Genomic DNA, 19,497 nt, shown 5'->3' with positions numbered 1-19,497 from the left:
CTTCTCCCTCTGCTGTGTCTCTGCCTCTCTCTCTCTCGTTCTCTCTGAATAAATAAATCTTTAAAAAAAAAAAGAGGTTTGTGGCAACCCTGCTTGGAGCAAGTCCATTGGCGCCATTTTCCCAACATTTGCCCACTCTGTCACATTTTGGCAATTCTTGAAATATTTTAAGGTTTTTCATTTTATCTGTCATGATCTGTCATCCATGATTATTGACTTGCTGAAAGCACAGATGATGGTTAGCATCTTTTAGTAATAAGACAGTTTTCAGTTAAGGTTACGTACATTGACTTTATATATATATTTTTAAATATTTTATTATTTATTGATGAGAATACACAGAGGAGACAGAGAGGCAGAGGCACAGGCGGAGGGAGAAGCAGGCTCCATGCAGGGAGCCCGACTCGGGACTTGATTCGGGGTCTCCAGGGTCACGCCCTGGGATGAAGGCAGGCACTAAACCGCTGAGCCCCCCGGGCTGCCCCGTACATTGTCTTTATACATAATGCTATCATTGCATATTTAAAATAGACCACAGCGTAAACATTCATATGCACTGGGAAGCGAAAGCTTTGATTCCTTTAGATGCACAGTATTGCTGAGGTATACCTTGATGAAGATGGATAGATCATTTGAAAGTTTTACTTGAAAACAGGTAGCAGGTGCCCTTGAACACTTTGAAAACCCAAGCTGCTGCTTAATGCTTATTTAACCTACTCACTACATGGACTTTGTTTTCAGAACGGCTTTCCCAGGAAGGAAAGCCTAAAGAAAGGCTTCCCTTTTCAGCAGTGTTTGGTGGGAAGGTAAGTTGGTGAGACATGAAAGCCAGCTGTTGCGGGTTGCCCAAGCAGGTGAGTGGGCATCCCAGAATCTGGGAATGGAGAGAGGAGAGATGGGGAGAAGCTGGAGTCTGAGGAAAGCCAAGAAGGGTGTCTTTTGGTGCCAGGTGGAGTCCTTTCAGGATTGGGCACTTGAAGTTGATGGGATAAAAAAGGTGAAACTAAGTGATGACAAATGTTCTACAGTTTCTCTAAAGTTTTCTATAATTAGAAGGGCTTGCTTTCCTCTTTGTTACATTTTCACTTGACTGTTAGGTCCATGTCTAGGGAATAATAGGAGAATGTAGACTAAACGAAGGATGTTAAACAGCTTCCTTTCCTGAATCCTTAAGCTCTTCTGAAGGTGTGAGTCATGCACTCATCAGAATAGTGAAGCTACAGATACTGGTTGTAAACATGTTAAGAGTTTGATCCTGAATTCATTAGAAATTGGAGCTTCAAAGTCCATCCTCTTTACATTCCTGATTATATAGCTTTCACATTTAGCAGAAAAAAATGTCTAGGCCAAAGATGTAAATATAGAAGATGAGCAGTGCGATTCTCATGGCTTCCCATCCCCTTTATTTTACTTAATGGTCAACAACAAAAATTCTGTGTAGTAAGCTAACTTTTCTCCTTTAAATGAAAACTGGCTTTGGACTGAGCACCGTGTAATGCTCTGTACCTCCCTAGGGCTGTACCTATTACTGTGTCACTTGTGGCAAATTTGTTCCTTTCTAAATTAAAGTAAAAGCATCTAAGGCAAAGTATATTTTAATTACGTAAGAAATATTCACAGACTAGGGGCCAAAAAAAGGAGGCCAGAAAGCAGAGGTATGGACATGAAGCAGCACAAAGGCCGCAGCCCAGGAGATGGGAGGGACAGACATGGTTGATCTGAGACCAGCGCAGGCAGCTTCGGGAGTTAGCACTAACATGCTTGCCTTAAACCAGGAGCATCCCAGTAAAAAGGGCCATCATAAGAGTAAACATTCCCTATAAAAAATCCCAAACACTGATAATGGTACCATTCGTTCCCTGTCGGCGAGCCGAGATGAAGAGTGGTTCCCAGCTGGTGCTACGCTGGGTCACTGGCAGAAACCACCTTTGGGGAGACGGAGTTGGCCAAGGAGGGAGTCACGGTTACTTGAACAGGCAGCCTTGATTAAGCCAGCCTTTCCCCTCCTAGGGGGCTGCCGGCAGCTGAGCACTTTCAATGTGAAGACTAGCAACCTGGTGGCAGCCTTGCATTTCCGGGTCACCTCCCGGGCAGAACTTATCCACAAGAAGCAGTACCACATACATAGCTCCTTTTATTAGGAAACCCAGACTTCTAAATTTAACATCTGCACTGTTGGTGTATTTGAATTGGTATTACTGATTTTTATAGAAAAACTTTTTCTTGTGTTAGCAACCTACTGTAAGACCTTTTGCTATGTAAACATTTAAATGTATTTTACATATTCTGTCATCAGCAATAAGCAGAACTCTGTTCTCATTTTATCACAAGGGTTTTCTTTAGGACAGAATACGGAATCAGTAAGTAAAAACAGCTTTTGTCGTCTTTTATTCAATATACTTGAAATAATCATTCACAAATTTAACCTATCCTTAAAAATAGGCACTACTTATTTTAGTATAATCCCATATATGTACAAAACAAACCCTTTACATATTCACACTTGGTAAGTGCACAGAAAAAAAAGCATAAAAGGATATATATTATTAAATGCAAACACTGGCAACCTTTGGGAGGGTAATGTGAGGAGATAAAACATTTTATTACATGTATTTCAGGAGGTTTGAATTTTTCACAACAAATATTTATGGATCGCTCCTAAATGAGTATTCTTAAAGGCCTATTTTAAAGAAAGACCAGTTAAACCAAACCATTATTTCCAATTCACCATCTGCATATTAGTGCTTCTGTATTGTTTCAAGAAGCTCTCAAAGTCTGTTCAGTAATTTCTATTTTGTTTGCCCCATTAATTTATTAGTAAACTCTCTTCCTCACTTGTAGTAGAAGTTAGTTCCAGTTCACTGCATTAGAAGTGTAACTGAACGTGGTCTCACGCTGCATCTCACTGTTCAGACTCAGGAACTCGAGATGTAAGTTTTTAAGAGTTCTTGCTGCATAGTATCCCAAAACTCCCCACCCCTTTGCTCCCTTACCCCCCCCTCCCCGAGTCAAATGGGTGTAGATCATGTGCTCTATACCAAACATGGATATAAATATATTTGGTACCAAGAGGTATTTTAACATTGCTATCTGGGGGCTTGTTTGCATTAATGTTGCCTTTAGGAAAGTGGCTGTCCTTGACTGTCCGTTAGAAATCTGTGGAAGTTTAAAATTACATGGATGAATCAACTCTAAAGAAAGATTTTGAGCCTATACTTTTAAAGAAAGGAAATATTCTTTAAAATGCTTTTCCTAAATCGTGATCAGTGATTACATAGACTTGTAAAGAATGACATTACTTTGAGAATTATATAGAATCACACAGAATGCTAAAACTGAGTAATTCATAGTAAAGTTAGCTATTTTTCTGGTGGTGGGGCAGAGGGATGTGGAAATGATTTTTTGATATTCAAAAGCACCAAAAACATGGTAAACAGTGCTTAAGCTGGGAACATGGCCTTTTCCAACAGTGGTGTTTTGTGGTAGATCATCTTCCTTTGAAAGTCTAAACACACTGAAAACATAGTGCAAAGACTGAAAACAAGTAACAAATATAATCCTGATGTTTATTTATCAAATTTCATTAGTGGAATCTTCGACTGGCTTTTAAAATAAGGGCAGTTTCTATATTATAGTGGAATATTTGGCAAACGAAGTCTGGAAAGCTTTTTCAAGATTTTTAAAAGGGGGCAACACTGGTCAGCATTTGGTACACGAATATGGTAACACCTACTGAAAATCTTCCCATACATCACGAAAACCTGGAGGTAATTTGTGTAGCTTGAAATGTCTTCATTTTAGAATGTTATACACAAGGGCCTCATCAAGAACAGAAAAGTGCATTTTCTGTGTTCAGACTATAATTTACAACACAACTGGCTTTTGATGTTACATTAAGTAAATTATACTTCAAGCTCCAGAGTATGTGGGGCATAAAACCTGATTAAAGTTTTATACGACAAAAATCCCAATAAATGTTAAGAAATGGCTTCTCAATATTCTGATTCAGTCTAGTCATCCAAGAAAAAGTAGTTTCCACTCTTCTTTTGTTCTACATCCTAAAAAAAAAAAGCAACAAAATCAACACCATCCTCCTATACTTTCACCCACAGTATTGTTTAGCAGTGTTTACAACAGTGTCTATACAACTTACTCTGCAGTCACTGTCTGCACTGCTGCTGGATATTCCCAGGTCTGCTAAATCGAAAGCAAGATTATTACCTCTGCTACTCATCCCTACCACCAGAACACTTCCCTTGGTCCACCTCAAGTAAAGCCCCTTTATATAAATGCCTTATTTACTTATGTAGAATTTTGCTACATATTATTTCCAGCTAAACTATTAAATTCCATTTTCATCATTTTGACTCTAAGCCCCTAGTCCAAAAGGTACAGTCAACTGCCTATTACACAAAATGCATGTAAAAGTATTTTTTCCCAGGACTGTTTACAGACTGGCCAGTAATGATCCACCTACTCATCTGCCTATGTGCTTCCTTTACTAGGATCAAGGTATGATGAAGATGAGTGGGCACAGAGAAATGATGACTAGGTATACCTAGGGACAGAACCATGGATCTTTACACAAGAAAATGAAAGTACAACATTTGTAACATTTCAGAAAGAATTCTTAGTAAAATTAACTGTTCACAATAAGCACTGTAGGGTTTAGTCCCTCTTTTCTTCTTAGTGTGATTTTTTTTTTTAAGATTTATTTATTCATGAGAGACACAGAGAGGCAGAGACATAGGCAGAGGGAGAAGCAGGCTGCCCGTGGGGAGCCCAATGTGGGACTTGACCCCAGGATCACGCCCTGAGCTGAAGGCAGATGCTCAACCACTGAGCCACCCAGGTGTCGCTTAGTGTGATTTTTTAAAACAAACTTCAATTTTAAGACAGAATCTGTAATTTCATTGTCTTGGCCAAGAGTAAAACCATTTATAAACAAAATACACAGCAAAATCTAAGACATCAATACACTCTGTCAGGTGCTTAAGGATACATTACGTATACACTGACCTTGTCTCTGCTAAGAGATCATAGTTTAATAGCAAAGCTAGAGTACAAATATGAAAATAATAAAATCTAGTAAAAGCTAGTATTAAGGATAAGAGTTAGAGGGCCGTGAAATGTAAGCAGCATTTTAAGTAGGTATTGCAGGTGATAAAAACACAGAAATGCTTTTTTAGAGCTCACTTTTTTTCCCCCCGAGGGACCAAGAGATTACTGCTTTCTAAAAAAAAAAAAAAAAAAACTATTTCACAAAGTACACGAATTGTAGGAGGCATAGTTAATAATTTTATGTACCACAAAGAAAGGAAATTGTTGCCAATTACACTGACAAAATGTTTTTCCATTGTGTAGAATTTTATGTTCACTGAAGAGCTTGTCTGCATTCTTAAAATATTTTAATCAGGTGTTGGCTCTTGTGTATGCACAAGAAAAATAGATGAGAGAAACTGGTTAAGGTCTTTGTAAAAATGACTGCTTTGTTTCAACAGTGAATTAGTATAATCTTTCTGAAGACATTTAAAATGGCAATTAAACTCAACACAGGCAGTACAACAGTGGGTACAACTCATAGACAACATGAACACGTCTAAGTCCATGGAGCAATAGCAACTACAACATAATTACTGCCTACCAGACTGAAGGATGCCATCAGATAGTAATGTGAAAAATATGAATCTTAGAATGAAATGACAAAATTTCCTGTGAAATAGCCTTCCAGTTTGAAATATTCCTTTCAATTATTACGAGAAATTATTCCTGATTTTAATATAGTTTTTTTTACCTACCTTAATTGAATTCAGTTTGTTTATTCTTGGCCTATAGTTGTTTGGATCTCTTCTGAATGTAATTTCAAGCTGAGACAAAAATTTATTCATGCCAGCCAGAAGAGTCTGAGGACTAGAGGAAAAATAAGGTTAACTGTGATTAAAATTTACCCCATAAATTTAACTACATTTTGGAATGAAGAGTATTAAGCAGCACTGTTCCTTGAAATTCCCCAATCATAAGTCATCTAGATAATAGTACAATCATAAATTCTATGTTCAGAAGGGTCTTTGCTTGGACTATTTGGCTATATTATTTTTGGGTAAAAGAAACCCAGTTTAAACTATGTTTCTGATTTGGAAAAAGAAACATTTAAGAAATACTAGTTTAGAAAAACGAAAGATCATTAATTAGGAGATTACAGAATTTCTAATCTGACATTTTCAGGGAAGAAGAAAAAATTTAATAGACAAAAGTAACATTAACATCAGACATTTTGCACTGGAGGGACTATGTACAGCACTATGGATTGTACTCATAACTCTTTTTTCTATTTCCATGCTTAATCCATCTTTTTTTAACCCAAACTAATTCTTACATCATACTAAACGGTAACAAACCTGTGGAACATTTTAAGCATTTTTATAAATACAAAGAACTGTTATTCAAGTAAGCTATTATACAGTTCAAAAAACTTCCCTCTCAAAGAAATATGTTAATTCTCAATTGGTAAGTAAATTTAAAATGAAAACAAAGGAATTTTGGGAAGAAGCTCAGTAAAGTTCTTTATTTTTTGGATGAATTATTCAAATAGGAATTCCATTCCTCCCTATTATCAGAAAACAGGTTGGACTCACATGCAATTGCTATTTTGACAAGAAAAAGACGGCTGCATTTCAGTAATTCCGTATGTTTCAACCTAATGTAAGGTTCTAACGCTAAAAAGTTTAAGAAATTTCTCATAAACTGATTTACATGTTAGGCTTCTCTATATCACAAGTGCTATCAAGCCAATAAGGTAAAATTAGAGAAAAAAAGGGGAACAGTAAAATCATTCATTTTGACTCTGCTATAGATCAATACCAGATATTTGGGGTCCACTGTGAACATTACCACTAGCAGTCTAAGTTGGGCAAATCATGTAACCTATGTGCATCCTGTTTTATCTGCTATATATAACATCAGTGGTTTCCAGGGAATCAAAATCCTAACCTGTTTTGAAAATCCAAATAATTAAGCAGACAAAAGTTAACTTGGAAGAAAAGGCAAGCAGCCCAGATCTCTGCATGCTTATTCCCCTGGGTCAGGAGTTCTATACTACAGTCTGAACACTAGTCTACCCAGTCCCTTCTAGTATTCAACATTAATAATCCTGTGAGTCACACAATCATTCCTAGAATTTCTGGCTACTTCTTTCCTTTAAAAATAAAATGGTATCATTAATGTTTATAAGCTTATTGCGAAGTTTTGACTAATAATTTTCTGATTGTTAGAACTTATAAGGAGTTAGAACTTATAAGGACTTCTGAATGTTTCAGAAGATAGTTTTACCTGTTTGCAACCGTGTTCTTAGATGGAATACCATCAAAAACGATGACTCGATCTGCTAGATAGGTGGCCATAATGAAGTCATGTTCCACAACAAAGGCTGTCTTCTTAGCATGGAGTATGAAACTAAAATATATGATTTTGAAAATGTTTCCAGTTTTATATTATCAAATATTCAAATGCTGTATTAAGCACGATTGCATACTGGTACACATAATTAAAAGCAATACATTACCGTTTGACAACTCGAGCTGCCATCAATCTTTGCTCAGAATCCAAATATGCAGATGGTTCATCAATTAAATAGACATCAGCAGGCTTGCCCAAACAAAGTGCTAAAGCCACTCGCTGCAGTTCACCACCAGATAACGTCTGCACCTATTTGAAGTGTGTTTATTATTTTTTAAAGATTTTATTTATTTATTCATGAGACACAGAGAGAGAGAGAGAGACAGAGGCAGAGACACAGGCAGAGGGAGAAGCAGGCTCCACGTAGGGAGCCCAACGCAGGACCCGATCCCGGGACTCCAGGATTATGCCCTCGGCCGAAGGCAGACACCAAACCCGCTGAGCCACCCAGGGATCCCTATTTGGAGAAGAATTTTAGTGAACTATGTAGAGCCACCCAAAGTTTAAATAATAAAATGACAAAAATCAGAATATGTACTTCTTGATCGATGATGTTCTCAATTTGTAGAGGCTTCATTACATCAGTCACAAATTGTGGATGAGTGTAAGCATCTCTTATCTTTTCATGTAGCAACTGTCGAACACTTCCCTGTGGTTAGTGAAAAAAAAAAGTATTGAAATTTTATTTCAGTACAGAACTCCCCTAATTATGAATCTTGACAAAGTTAAGCTCCAGAGCAAAAATAGATGAATTTGCCACCCACAGATAGGATAGTATTTTTATGCTTATTGTCTGTGGCATGTTCTGAAATTTTTATATTAAAAAACCCATCATGTCCAATAAGTAAAAAAAAAAACAAACAAAAAAAAACAACTTAACTCTAAAAGTAGTAAATGATGACTGTTTCAAGAAAGATATCATTTGAGACTAGGAATAATTCTCAAGGTCAGTGTGGTTATCAATTTCTCTTTGGCAATGAGTAAGATAACAAAATGCATAATGTAACAGTGAAGAACTTAAGATGTCTTTTGCTTGATATTTAAGGAGGGCAGAGTCAGAACTTAAAAGCTAAGCTTATACAAAGGGTCAATAATAAAACTTTTATTTTAAGCTATCTCATATAGGTGAATAAAGTGGTACTAAGGGCAAATACTATAGTTAAGAAATTTATTACAACACTTCTAGAACCAAAGGAGGTTAACTTCCTAATGTTTTAAAGGTTCATATTTTAACATTTATCAGTATTTTTAATGACCGATGGCATTCAATTTCATTGATATACCATACTGTGTTATCAATTTACCAGTTGATGGACATTGAGTTTGTTTTCTTCCACTTTCTGGCTATTATGAATAACACATTTGTGTCAAATTTGTGCTCTGAGACAGGTCTTCATTTCTCCTTGGTATGTATCTAGGAGTGGAAATGCGGTTCATATGTAACTCTATGTTAACCATACAAGGAACTGACAGGTTTTTTTTTTATTGGCTCTACCATTTTACATTCCCATCAGCAATAGGAGGTTCCAATTTATCCACATCCACACCAATACTTGTTACTACTTTTTAAAGTCATCCTAGTGGGTGTACAAAATCTCACTGTAGTTCTGATTTGCATTTCCCTAATGACTAATGGTGCTGAGCATCTTTACATGTGCTTATTTGGCCATTTGTACATTTTCTTTGAAAAAAAAAATCTATTCAAATCCTTTGCCTGTTTTTAAACAGAGTTGTAACTGTTCTTTGTATATTCTAGAGATAAGCAATTATTAAATAAATAATTTGCAAATGTATTCTGTCTTGTACGTGGCCTTTTACTTTTTTTTGCTGGTGTTATCTGCAGCACAAAACACATTAAGTTGTTGCTGATGGTTTTTTTTTTATAATTTTTTTTAAAATTTTTATTTATTTATGATAGTCACAGAGAGAGAGAGGCAGAGGGAGAAGCAGGCCGGGAGCCCGATGTGGGATTCGATCCCGGGTCTCCAGGATCGTGCCCTGGGCCAAAGGCAGTCGCCAAACCGCTGCGCCACCCAGGGATCCCCCCCCCTCTTTTTTTTAAAGTAAGCTCTACACCCAACATAAGGCTTGAACTTAAGACCCCAAGATAAACAGTCACAAGCTCCAACAACTTGAGCCAGCCAGGTGCCCCCTCCTTAGGTTTCTGTTTTGGAAAAAGATGGTGAATAAAGTTAAAGGCATTTCCTAACACTGGAAATGAATCAAGGACTGACATCTTAATACTCTTCCTTAGCCACTTTTGGTAAAACTATACAGAAACTAATTTGGAGAAGAATTTTGATACGGTGAAAGATTAAAGCTACACGTGTGCTTTGTGTGTTATGTGTATAAACTTTCATTTTAATAACCAAGTAACAGAATAATAACTCACAGTTGATTTGGGACTGATTTTCTGTGGCTTATAACTGACATTTAGAACAGGTACTTCGCCTGCAAAATAATGCAAATAAAGAAGACAGTGGAAATTACTCATTATATTCAAAGTTTCCTATATGGGACAGAGTAAAAACATTCAACAACATACAACAGTACCTCCTTCATCAGGTTTAAGTCTTCCAGCAAGCATTCTGATAAATGTCGTTTTGCCAGTACCTGCCAACACGATATACAACAAATGAACTTGAAAGATGTTTCACATTTACAGGAAATCACTATGTGCACTACTAAAAATTAGTTTTAGAGATACACACTGACACTACTAAATTTTAAAAGTTATACAGAAAAATACTTAAAACTTTCATAGTTCACCTCTGAAGTATCATTTGAAACTAATTAGGAATAGTAAAGAATAATAAATCTTATTAATAACCACTTTAAAATAAAGGTAGGTCTATAAAATACAAATCTTGGGTTAGCTTTTAGAACACTTAGTTAGCTAAAATACCAATACAATTTATTGTTGAGTAATATAGTACTGTTCCAATTGATGCCATCCTTATAAAGTCTGTTTACATGAAATATTTAAGTCAAATGCAACCCAGTTCAAAATTCTTCCATTAAGCTAAAGCCTGTTACATTGTAAAATCTTCCTAGGGAATTTCTATAGATTTAATAAGCTCTAAGCATAGAATTAAAATCTTTTTTTTTTTTTTTAAATCTTGAAAGCAATACCAGTCATTTGGTACTCAAATTCAACTCATAGCTGTTTATTACAGCAATCTAATATTGAAAATTCAGGTAATAGAACTATTTACAAAGACAGACTAGCCTGAATTTAAAATAATGAGAGCGCAAATGGAGAAATGCAAGAAAAAAAAATTAAACTGGATTGTTTTTGCATTACCTAACTTATCCTTCCCTTTCTCATCCGTTTTTTCTAAAACGAATAAATGCCGTATCAATTTATATAAAGAAAAACTAGTTTAGAAAAAAAAAATCTTATTTTCACCCCAGATTATGAAACAAAAGATATACTTGACTGAATGGCAATAACAGGAAATCATACACTGTCACAAAATGTGAGGATTCATTCATTCTAGCTCCCAGACCTACATCTGAGTCAAAGTTTTCATGGAATAACTAAGTTATTGGATAAACAGAAGAGACTCTTTTTTTTTTTCTTTTTTAAATTTTTATTTATTTATGATTGTCACAGAGAGAGAGAGAGAGGCAGAGACACAGGCAGAGGGAGGCAGGCTCCATGCACCGGAAGCCCGATGTGGGATTCGATCCCGGGTCTCCAGGATCGCGCCCCGGGCCAAAGGCAGGCGCCAAACCGCTGCGCCACCCAGGGATCCCCCAGAAGAGACTTTCAAATGTAATAAAGGAAAACTTACCATTTTCCCCCAACATCACCATGATTTCAGAATCTGTAAATTCTCCAGCTACAATTGCTAGCTCAAACTCTCCCATCTTTTTCTTCATTCCAGGATATTTATACATACACATCTTTTTAACTTCTTCCTCATTTGCTGTCTCAGCCACTTTAAAAACAAGTGAGGCATCTCTGAATCTCAAGTTTTCTGTTGGAACGTAGCCATCCAAAAAAATGTTTATGCCTGGTGGAAAGTCATTGACAAAAGATTAGTAAAGATCAATTAAAGACCAGTCTTTCTCCACAGCAAGAAATTATTTTGAGAGCAATCTAAGCATAGATTTCAAATTTCTGTGGATTTGTGGTAGCATGCAATGACAACATTGGTGTTTTAGGTATCTAATTCAAGTTGAAATAACTTTTGCAAATATATGTGCCTACATACACAAAGCAATAACTTTTCAATATGATATGATTTTTAATGTGATTTTTATAAGATTTTTTCCATCAGGTTTTACGCAAAAGAATATGGTGCCATTTCTGTATTTTAAAATCAAAACTTACAATTTTTCTGAAAAAATGACAAAGGTAAAAATGGGATCTTTTCAGAGCGACATAAAATGATAGTTCGAGGAATAATTTTTTTAGGAGTATGCATTTTCACATGAGAGCTAGGTATCACAAACTGAAGTCATAATATATATTCCATTTTTTTCAGATTAATTTTGCAGGTTTGTAATACATTTATAGGAATAAACTGACCTCATTTAATATTTTTTGGCTTCCCTATACAAAAATAAACATCATTATCTAAACAGACTTTAGTAACTGAAAGAAAACATACATGATAATCCCTCTATACTAAAACTGCTAAGATCCACAATGGCAGATGCAGAAATGAAAAAGTGGATTATTTGGGAAAAATGAAAAGATGTTTTCAGTGTTTCCTATATTTAAGATAGTAAAAAAAAGCTCAAGCCTGGCCAAGGTCTTAAAAGAAAGCCTAAGGATGCTACTCGTCTCCTTTGGAATTGAGAGCCATATCAGGGGGTCTACAGCCTCAGCCTAGAACACAGATATTCATTATTTGTGGAAAGAACAAATGAATAGACAAACTTATTCTGCCAAAAACAGCATATTTTTTTTTAACTTACAGCTATTTAAAAATTACAAATAGGAGGTTAAAAAAATTAAAACCAAAAATTAAATAGGAACATAAACTTGAAGGAAACCTTAGTGGCTATTTAATCCAGATACCTAATTCATCAGGTAAGGGAATGAGGCTCAGAAAAGTGTGACTGTGCAAAAAAACCATTAACAAACCAGTCCTTCCATTTCTACTGTGTTTGTCAATTTAAAATAGTTCAAGGTATAACTGCCTTTACAGTTCAAGGAGAGCCTTTACATATATGTGTCACATTAATTTCAGTACATTAATGGGAAGCAGAAAGTAAGCTCAGTTTACCTGAATTATTTTAACAGATGAGGAACCTCAAAAACTTCACCAGGAACCATTTCTTAAATGATACAGCTTTTAGACATGGCATTTCTAACTAGTACTGTGAAGAGTGAATGCCAGCAGCCTACATCATTATCAGTGCAATTCTGGACCTACCAAATGCTATAGAGTAGGTACTCAACAAATGCTTGCTAATTGAGAAGAACAAAAAATTTAATAATTGTTCCTGTTATCATCTCTTAAGACTACTGGAAAGAAAACTGGGCAATCTCACAACTTTTTCCTTAACATATGCATCTATTTATCTCAAATGTACAAGTAGGTGATAGCAATTCTATTATCTTAACATAAACATTTTATGTATTCTTTATAAACTGAAAAGCTACCACTGCCTTTTTATGCAAGTGTATGACACAATATAAATGTCTTTTTCCAAAAGCTTCTTAGGTATATCAGAAATGATCTCTTTGAAGAGACTGCTTTCAAAAAAAAAAAGGGAGCCTGCCCAATCTGAAGACAACACAAATAATTATTCTTCTAAAATATGGTATTTTTTCAAAGTATGAACTAGGTAGTCCTTTTGGATGTTCCTAATTGTTCTAGATTGTCAGCTGAAGGCACAGCTGGAGAGATGAAGTATAAAGTAAAAAAGGAGAGAATCAATGGAAGGAAATGCAAAAAAATTAAAAGGAAAAAGGCATACCAGGTAGAGAATGCACTGACATTTGTTTCCAGAGCCATTTAGTGGTAGATTATTATTATTATTTTTTGCCTAACTTATTAGGTAGATAAGAGACATGGAAAAGAGAGGCCAGAGAATCCCTCTTTCCTGAAAGTAGACGAAATAAATGAAAATACACTTACTAAGCTATTTAATTAGACTTGATTACTTATTAAACTTACTAAGCTATTTAATTAGACTTGATTACTTACTAAACTTTCATATTTTAATATGCTTATTAAACTATCTTATGAAGTTTTTAGACAATCTACTACAAACTTAAGATCTAGATTACAGATAAATTTGAAACATGAAACCAAGATGAGCACTAAATCAATTATAGGAGTTTTACTACTGGTATTGGCCTTTCAAAGATAAAGATGACAAATACTATAATGATGCTATCGAAGCCAAAATCTAATAAAAATTTTAAGATCGCAAAGAGTGAAATTGAAAAAGCATTTCTACCCCTTCCAATTGAAAATTCTCCAACATGAAATGTTTTGAATAACAACCGATGGCTATAACCTCCTATATATACATTCTGTTGAGTGATTAAATTCCATTAAGGGGATCCCTGGGTGGCTCAGCGGTTTGGCAGATCGGAGTTTTAGATAAATATCAGAGCAACATGTAACTACTTAATATCAACAATAATACATTTTCTAAGCATTAGAGTGAAAGAGAATACAGCATTGTGGAAATAGTTTTTCAAGTTACCTTCTCTTACACTAAAAGGCATAGTGACAACACCATAAGCACTTGGTACGCCATATAAACAGCAGATGAAGTCAGAGAGATAGTCTAATACACTTAGATCATGCTCCACCACAATGATATATCTGCAAATCAATATAGATTTTTATTTTTAAATGTAACATAACATAATGAAATTAAAATTATATTTAATTACAATTTAAACTCTTACACAGAACAGTGTAAATGTCAAGGAATATAGAAACGTTAAAAAAAAATAAATGTAGAGACCGTATTAAACAAAGCCTTAAAACATATTCTTTAAAGTAAGACTCATTATCAGTCTTTTGTTTCAAATTGTTTTCCTACACTAAAAGGAAGAGGAAAAAATTAACAGGAAACAACTTATGAATACGTGAAATAAATGTGTTTTGTCAATCAAGAACACATTTTAAAATACACTTTACCAAGCAGAAACAATTACAATAGGTTTTTTTAATCTGATGTAGCCTAAACTCTTTATTATGCTATTCATCCTATACATTAAGCCTTTCTAGTTGTCCTGTCCTGTATGTCAGCTGTAGTAGGGGATATAGAGAACACAACGGAACACTTAATCTGGGAATTTTCAATTTATCTCGGGAAAAAACTGAATAGACATGAAACATTACCAAAAAACCTACACAGCCAAATATGTTTAGATATAAAATCCAGTGAAGATCAGAAAGGAAACAGGTGTGTACTGAAGTACTTTATAAGTGGGAGATTATGACATGACTTTTGAAGTGGTAAGAACACAGTATTGCTATGGTACAAATATCAGGCAAACAAAAGTTATGACACTTTTATGTAGCACTTTATTCCTATTCAAGTTGGTTCAAAATGTTAAAAAAGCAATGTCCTACAGACACCTCAAATTCCAACTTAGTTTCCTATACAAATAAAAAATCTCCATATTTGTATTAATGGAATCATCACTCCTGTTAAAAAAGCTAATTTTATTCCCAATGATATACTGCTTAAATTGTCAAGTCTGTCAACTCGAATTTCTCAACATGTGTATTTATTTCATCCTTTCCTTTTCTGCCTAGATTCTAGTTCAGGCTCTCAGATTTCTTTCAATATTGCTATAGACTTTTAACAAACCTCATCTTTTTCAGGTTCCCAGATATGGCTCTCAGTTGCAAATAAACTAACATCCTGAGACTTTCTTTCAAGACTTTCCAAAACTTCAGGTACTATTTTTCTTCATGAATATCTAAGATACACTGAAAAATGGATCTTTCATTGTTTCCTGAATAATCCACTTTTCCATTTCCCTGTGTCTAAGGGATTGTTCCTTCTCCTAAATGGTCTCCTGTCTAAATCCTCACCTGCTGAAATCTTACTCAACACTTTTAAGATCCATCACAATTTCAACCTATAGAACACTCCTCCTAATACGCAAATCAACTTTCCCAAACACTTGACCCCCTGTAACTATGAAAAGATACTTGGATTTTATTATTTTTGAGTACTTCTATAACCTGTTCCTCAATTTTATGAAGTTAGACTATATAACACATTTAGCACCTCTATGGCTTTTAATCTTGTGATATGTACTAAGAATATGTTTAACAAAGCTGTTGAATGACAAAAGAACTTGGACTTATGCTGACAATGAAGGAAAATGGTAGGTTCTTTTTTTTTTTAATGGTAGGTTCTTAAATAGCATTGTCCAGTAGAACCTTCTATGGTTGTGAAAATGTTCTAGTGTCCATATATGGTAGCAAGTAGCTCCTTGGGATGTGGAACACGTGGAATGTGGGTAAGTCTGACTGAAGGAATAAATCTTTATTTCAATTAAAATTAAAATAGCAACGTATGGCTAGAGGGTACAGCACAGTTCTAAAATAAGAGAAAAATAAGAAAAAATATCACTTCAGAAAGACTACTCTGGCAAGAAGAAAGAACCATAGACTTTTTAAAGGAAGGTATCACAGCAATTTAGGTATCAGGTGGTAAAAGGAAAAAAAAAATAAGGGCAAGTCTAATTATGAAAAGAAAATATTAAGAGGAAATGTTTTCTACCATACTGAAGAAGCATCAATTAAAACGGCAAATCAGGGACGCCTGGGTGGCTCAATGGTTGAGTATCTGCCTTCGGCTCAGGGCATGATCCTGGAGTCCCGGGATCGAGTCCTGGGATCGAGTTCCGCATCGGGTTCCCTGCACAGAGCCTGCCTCTCCCTCTGCCTATGTTTCTGCCCCTCTCTCTCATAAATAAATAAAATCTTAAGAAAACAACAACAACAACAAAACCCCCAAAAAAACAACAACAGCAAATCACTCAAGTGAGCCAATACTCATCCTTGCCTTGGTGTCTTTGTTGGCAATGTTCCATTATCTGGAATAACTATTTCTTTTTACCATTAAAATCTTCAAGACTCAGTATAAGGCAGCATAGTATACCATTTAGGGGCTTTTAATTAGCTTTGAAAAGGGAAAAAAACCAGGTCAAACCTTCTGATATTGCTACTTTTAAATGGAGCTTACACAGAATTCCAAAATGTAAAAAACAATTTAGGTGAGCCACTGTATCTTCTGAGGAACTGCTGCATGATGAGAAATCTATGCTGTGAAATTCGTATGATTCGTTTTGAGTCACCTATTGGTTTTTTATCTTACCAAAGATGTCCTTAGAGGTCAAATGCTAAAAAATCTTGTGTATTAGTGTCCTTTCTACAATCTATTCTCTATTTCTTTATTTTAAGGATATGCTCTTCAAAATCTTTTTATAGCATCAAGACTGAACATTGCCTTGACATGTCACAGAATTTCAGGATGCCTATACTTGTTTTTTTTTATAACTGTATCACTTACAAAGAGATCATTTTAACCCTTTATCTATAAATAAGACGCAAAACAGTTGTAAAAACGTCTAACTCATTTTCTTTGTCAATCTGTTTTGACATGTTATCCCTATTACAATCTCTCAAAATACAGAATTCGTAGTGATTTGCCTGAACATTTTTTATTTTTATTTATTTTTTAAAAGATTTTATTTATTCATGAGAGACAGAGAGAGAGAGAGAGAGAAGCAGAGACACAGGCAGAGGGAGAAACAGGCTCCATGCAGGAAGCCTGACATGGGACTCGATTCCGGGTCTCCAGGATCACACCCTGGACTGAAGGCGGCGCTAAATCGCTGAGCCACCCAGGCTGCCTGAATATTTTATTTTTAAAGATTTATTCATATTATTGTAGAGAGAGTACGTGCATGTGAGAGTTGGAATGGGGGAGATGGAGAGAATCTTAGCAGACTCTGTGCTTAGTGTGTAGCTCGATGTGGGCCTCAATCCTACCTATGACTCTGAAATCATGACCTGAGCTGAAACCAACACAACAGTCTGATGCTTAACTGACTGAGCCACCTGGACACTCCCTGAACATTTTACATAGTAAGATTATGTCACCTGGTTGTAAATTACTTTCCTTTTAGTTCTTTATTAAAAAAAAAAAAAAAATGTGTGTAAGTAGATGTTATCTGTGACTTTCATAATAAGGGAACATAAAAATATTTTATAAAAAGGGAGTAAGGTTGGGAAATACTGACTTGACTGCTTGTATATTCTTCTCTTTACCAGATTATGAAGTCTTTGAATATATTCTTATATTCTTCAAAGAGTCTATCATAATGCCCAGGCCTATATATGAAGTAAAAATATTTGGCTCAACTAAGATTGTGTCTTTATCACGGATATTTTAAGTTTCTTTTTTTTTTCTTTAAAGATTTTATTTATTTATTCATGAGAGACACACACAGAGAGAGAGAGAGAGGCAGAAACAATGCAGGAAGCCTGCTTCTCCCTCTGCCTGTGTTTCTGCCTCTCTCTCTCTCTCTCTCTCTCTCTGTGTCTCTCATGAATAAATAAATAAATAAAATCTTTAAAAAAAAGTATATATGTGGATCACTATTTCCTTTAAGAATCTAAGGAGTCAAATTTTTCACTTCAGAAAACTTCTCAGCCTTGTCAGGGCTTTATTTTTCAGACCCCTATTAAAATATATGTAAATTTCTCCTCATTCTATTCTCTAAACTTCCCTTCTGCACTCAATCTGAGTTCAATTTCAATCTCTGCTGCATTCTGGTAATTTACACAAATCAAGTTTTCAGGTTTTTCTTTTTTTTCTTTTTAAGATTTTACTTATTTATTCATGACAGACACAAAGAGAGACAGGCAGAGACACAGACAAAAGGAGAAGCAGGCTCCATGCAGGGAGCCTGACGTGGAACTCGATCCCGGGTCTCCACGATCACACCCCAGGCTGAAGGTGGTGCTAAACCGCTGGACCACTGGGGCTGTCCACTGGGGCTGGCCACTTTTCAGGTTTCTAATGCTCTTTTCTACTGTCCTTTTTTTTTTCTTTCTTTTTTCTTTTCTACTGTCCTTAACCTGCCCAAGCTGTCCAGTGAATTTCTAATGTCACAGCTATACTTTCTAAAGCTGTTTGGGTTTTTGAACACTTACCTATTGCCTTTTTGTGGTACCATATTCTTAGAATTTTGTATCCTTTTGTTTTTATTTTAGATACTATTATTTTGCCGTTTCTTTGAGAATGTCACCTGAGACATTCCTGAAGGTCTAATCCTGTTGTCTGTTGTGTATACTGATTCATTTGCAGAAGGTTTCCTCATCATTTGGATCATGAGTTTTTCTTGTGGGAATCGTGTGACCAGGGTTAAAGGTGTTATCTCTGCAGAGTGCTTTTATATTTGCTTCTGCTAGGTATCATAGGACTAATGATTCTAGGACCCTCTTTTTATTACTTTCTTACCGTGAAGAGTTTAGATTCCCGTTTATATAAATTTATAAATTTTAATTCCATATCCATGTAAGCTTATAATAAATGAATATATTTGAAGGGGAGCCATCCCTCCACTCTTGACATCTTCACATGCTTGCCTTTTGCTGAGAAAACAGTTATTTGAGAGTCCTGGCATTTTGTATGTGATAATCAAATATAAGGCTTTGTATTCTGCTCACAAGTGGTTGTTAAAGCCTCAGACCCATTACAGATGAATAATATCCCCCAGAAAAATCTGTTTCCTGGTCTTTTCTCTTTAATGTATAGTTTTCTCTTTGGTTTTGATCCCTAGGGATTTCTCCTACATTCTTATTATTTTGGCTATGCATTAAATGCTATGCATTAAATCAGTTACTAAGGAGGGGCATAGAAAATGCTACATACAACATGATCCGTGGGTTTTGGCTATAGCTCTGCCATGCAGTAGATTTGTAACCTAGAACAGATAACTACTTTTTCTGACCTTAAACTTCTTCATCTACAAAATGGGAATACTACCTAAAGACTATGAGGCTCAAATAAAAGAATGGATTTAAAAATTCT

General features: G+C 35.3%; 1 protein-coding gene across 2 annotated transcripts in view; it reads right to left on the bottom strand.

Moving 5' to 3' along the window:
• Positions 1-2,365: 2,365 nt before the first annotated feature.
• Positions 2,366-19,497, bottom strand: part of ABCE1 (ATP binding cassette subfamily E member 1) — a 31,926-nt gene continuing 14,794 nt past the window's right edge. For both annotated transcript variants that reach the window (XM_038558893.1, XM_038558894.1), the window contains exons 10-18: positions 14,131-14,252; positions 11,253-11,474; positions 10,009-10,068; positions 9,848-9,906; positions 7,994-8,104; positions 7,562-7,704; positions 7,330-7,452; positions 5,799-5,910; positions 2,366-4,058 (exon numbers count right to left, since the gene is read on the bottom strand). In XM_038558893.1, the coding sequence (XP_038414821.1) occupies positions 4,011-4,058; positions 5,799-5,910; positions 7,330-7,452; positions 7,562-7,704; positions 7,994-8,104; positions 9,848-9,906; positions 10,009-10,068; positions 11,253-11,474; positions 14,131-14,252 (1,000 nt within the window). In that variant the 3' untranslated portion in view covers positions 2,366-4,010. The remainder of the gene's footprint in view (positions 4,059-5,798; positions 5,911-7,329; positions 7,453-7,561; positions 7,705-7,993; positions 8,105-9,847; positions 9,907-10,008; positions 10,069-11,252; positions 11,475-14,130; positions 14,253-19,497) is intronic.

The sequence above is a fragment of the Canis lupus genome, chromosome 15 (assembly GCF_011100685.1).
Source record: "Canis lupus familiaris isolate Mischka breed German Shepherd chromosome 15, alternate assembly UU_Cfam_GSD_1.0, whole genome shotgun sequence".
NCBI classification, from domain to species: Eukaryota; Metazoa; Chordata; class Mammalia; order Carnivora; family Canidae; genus Canis; species Canis lupus.
This window is presented reverse-complemented; position numbering and strand designations above follow the sequence as displayed.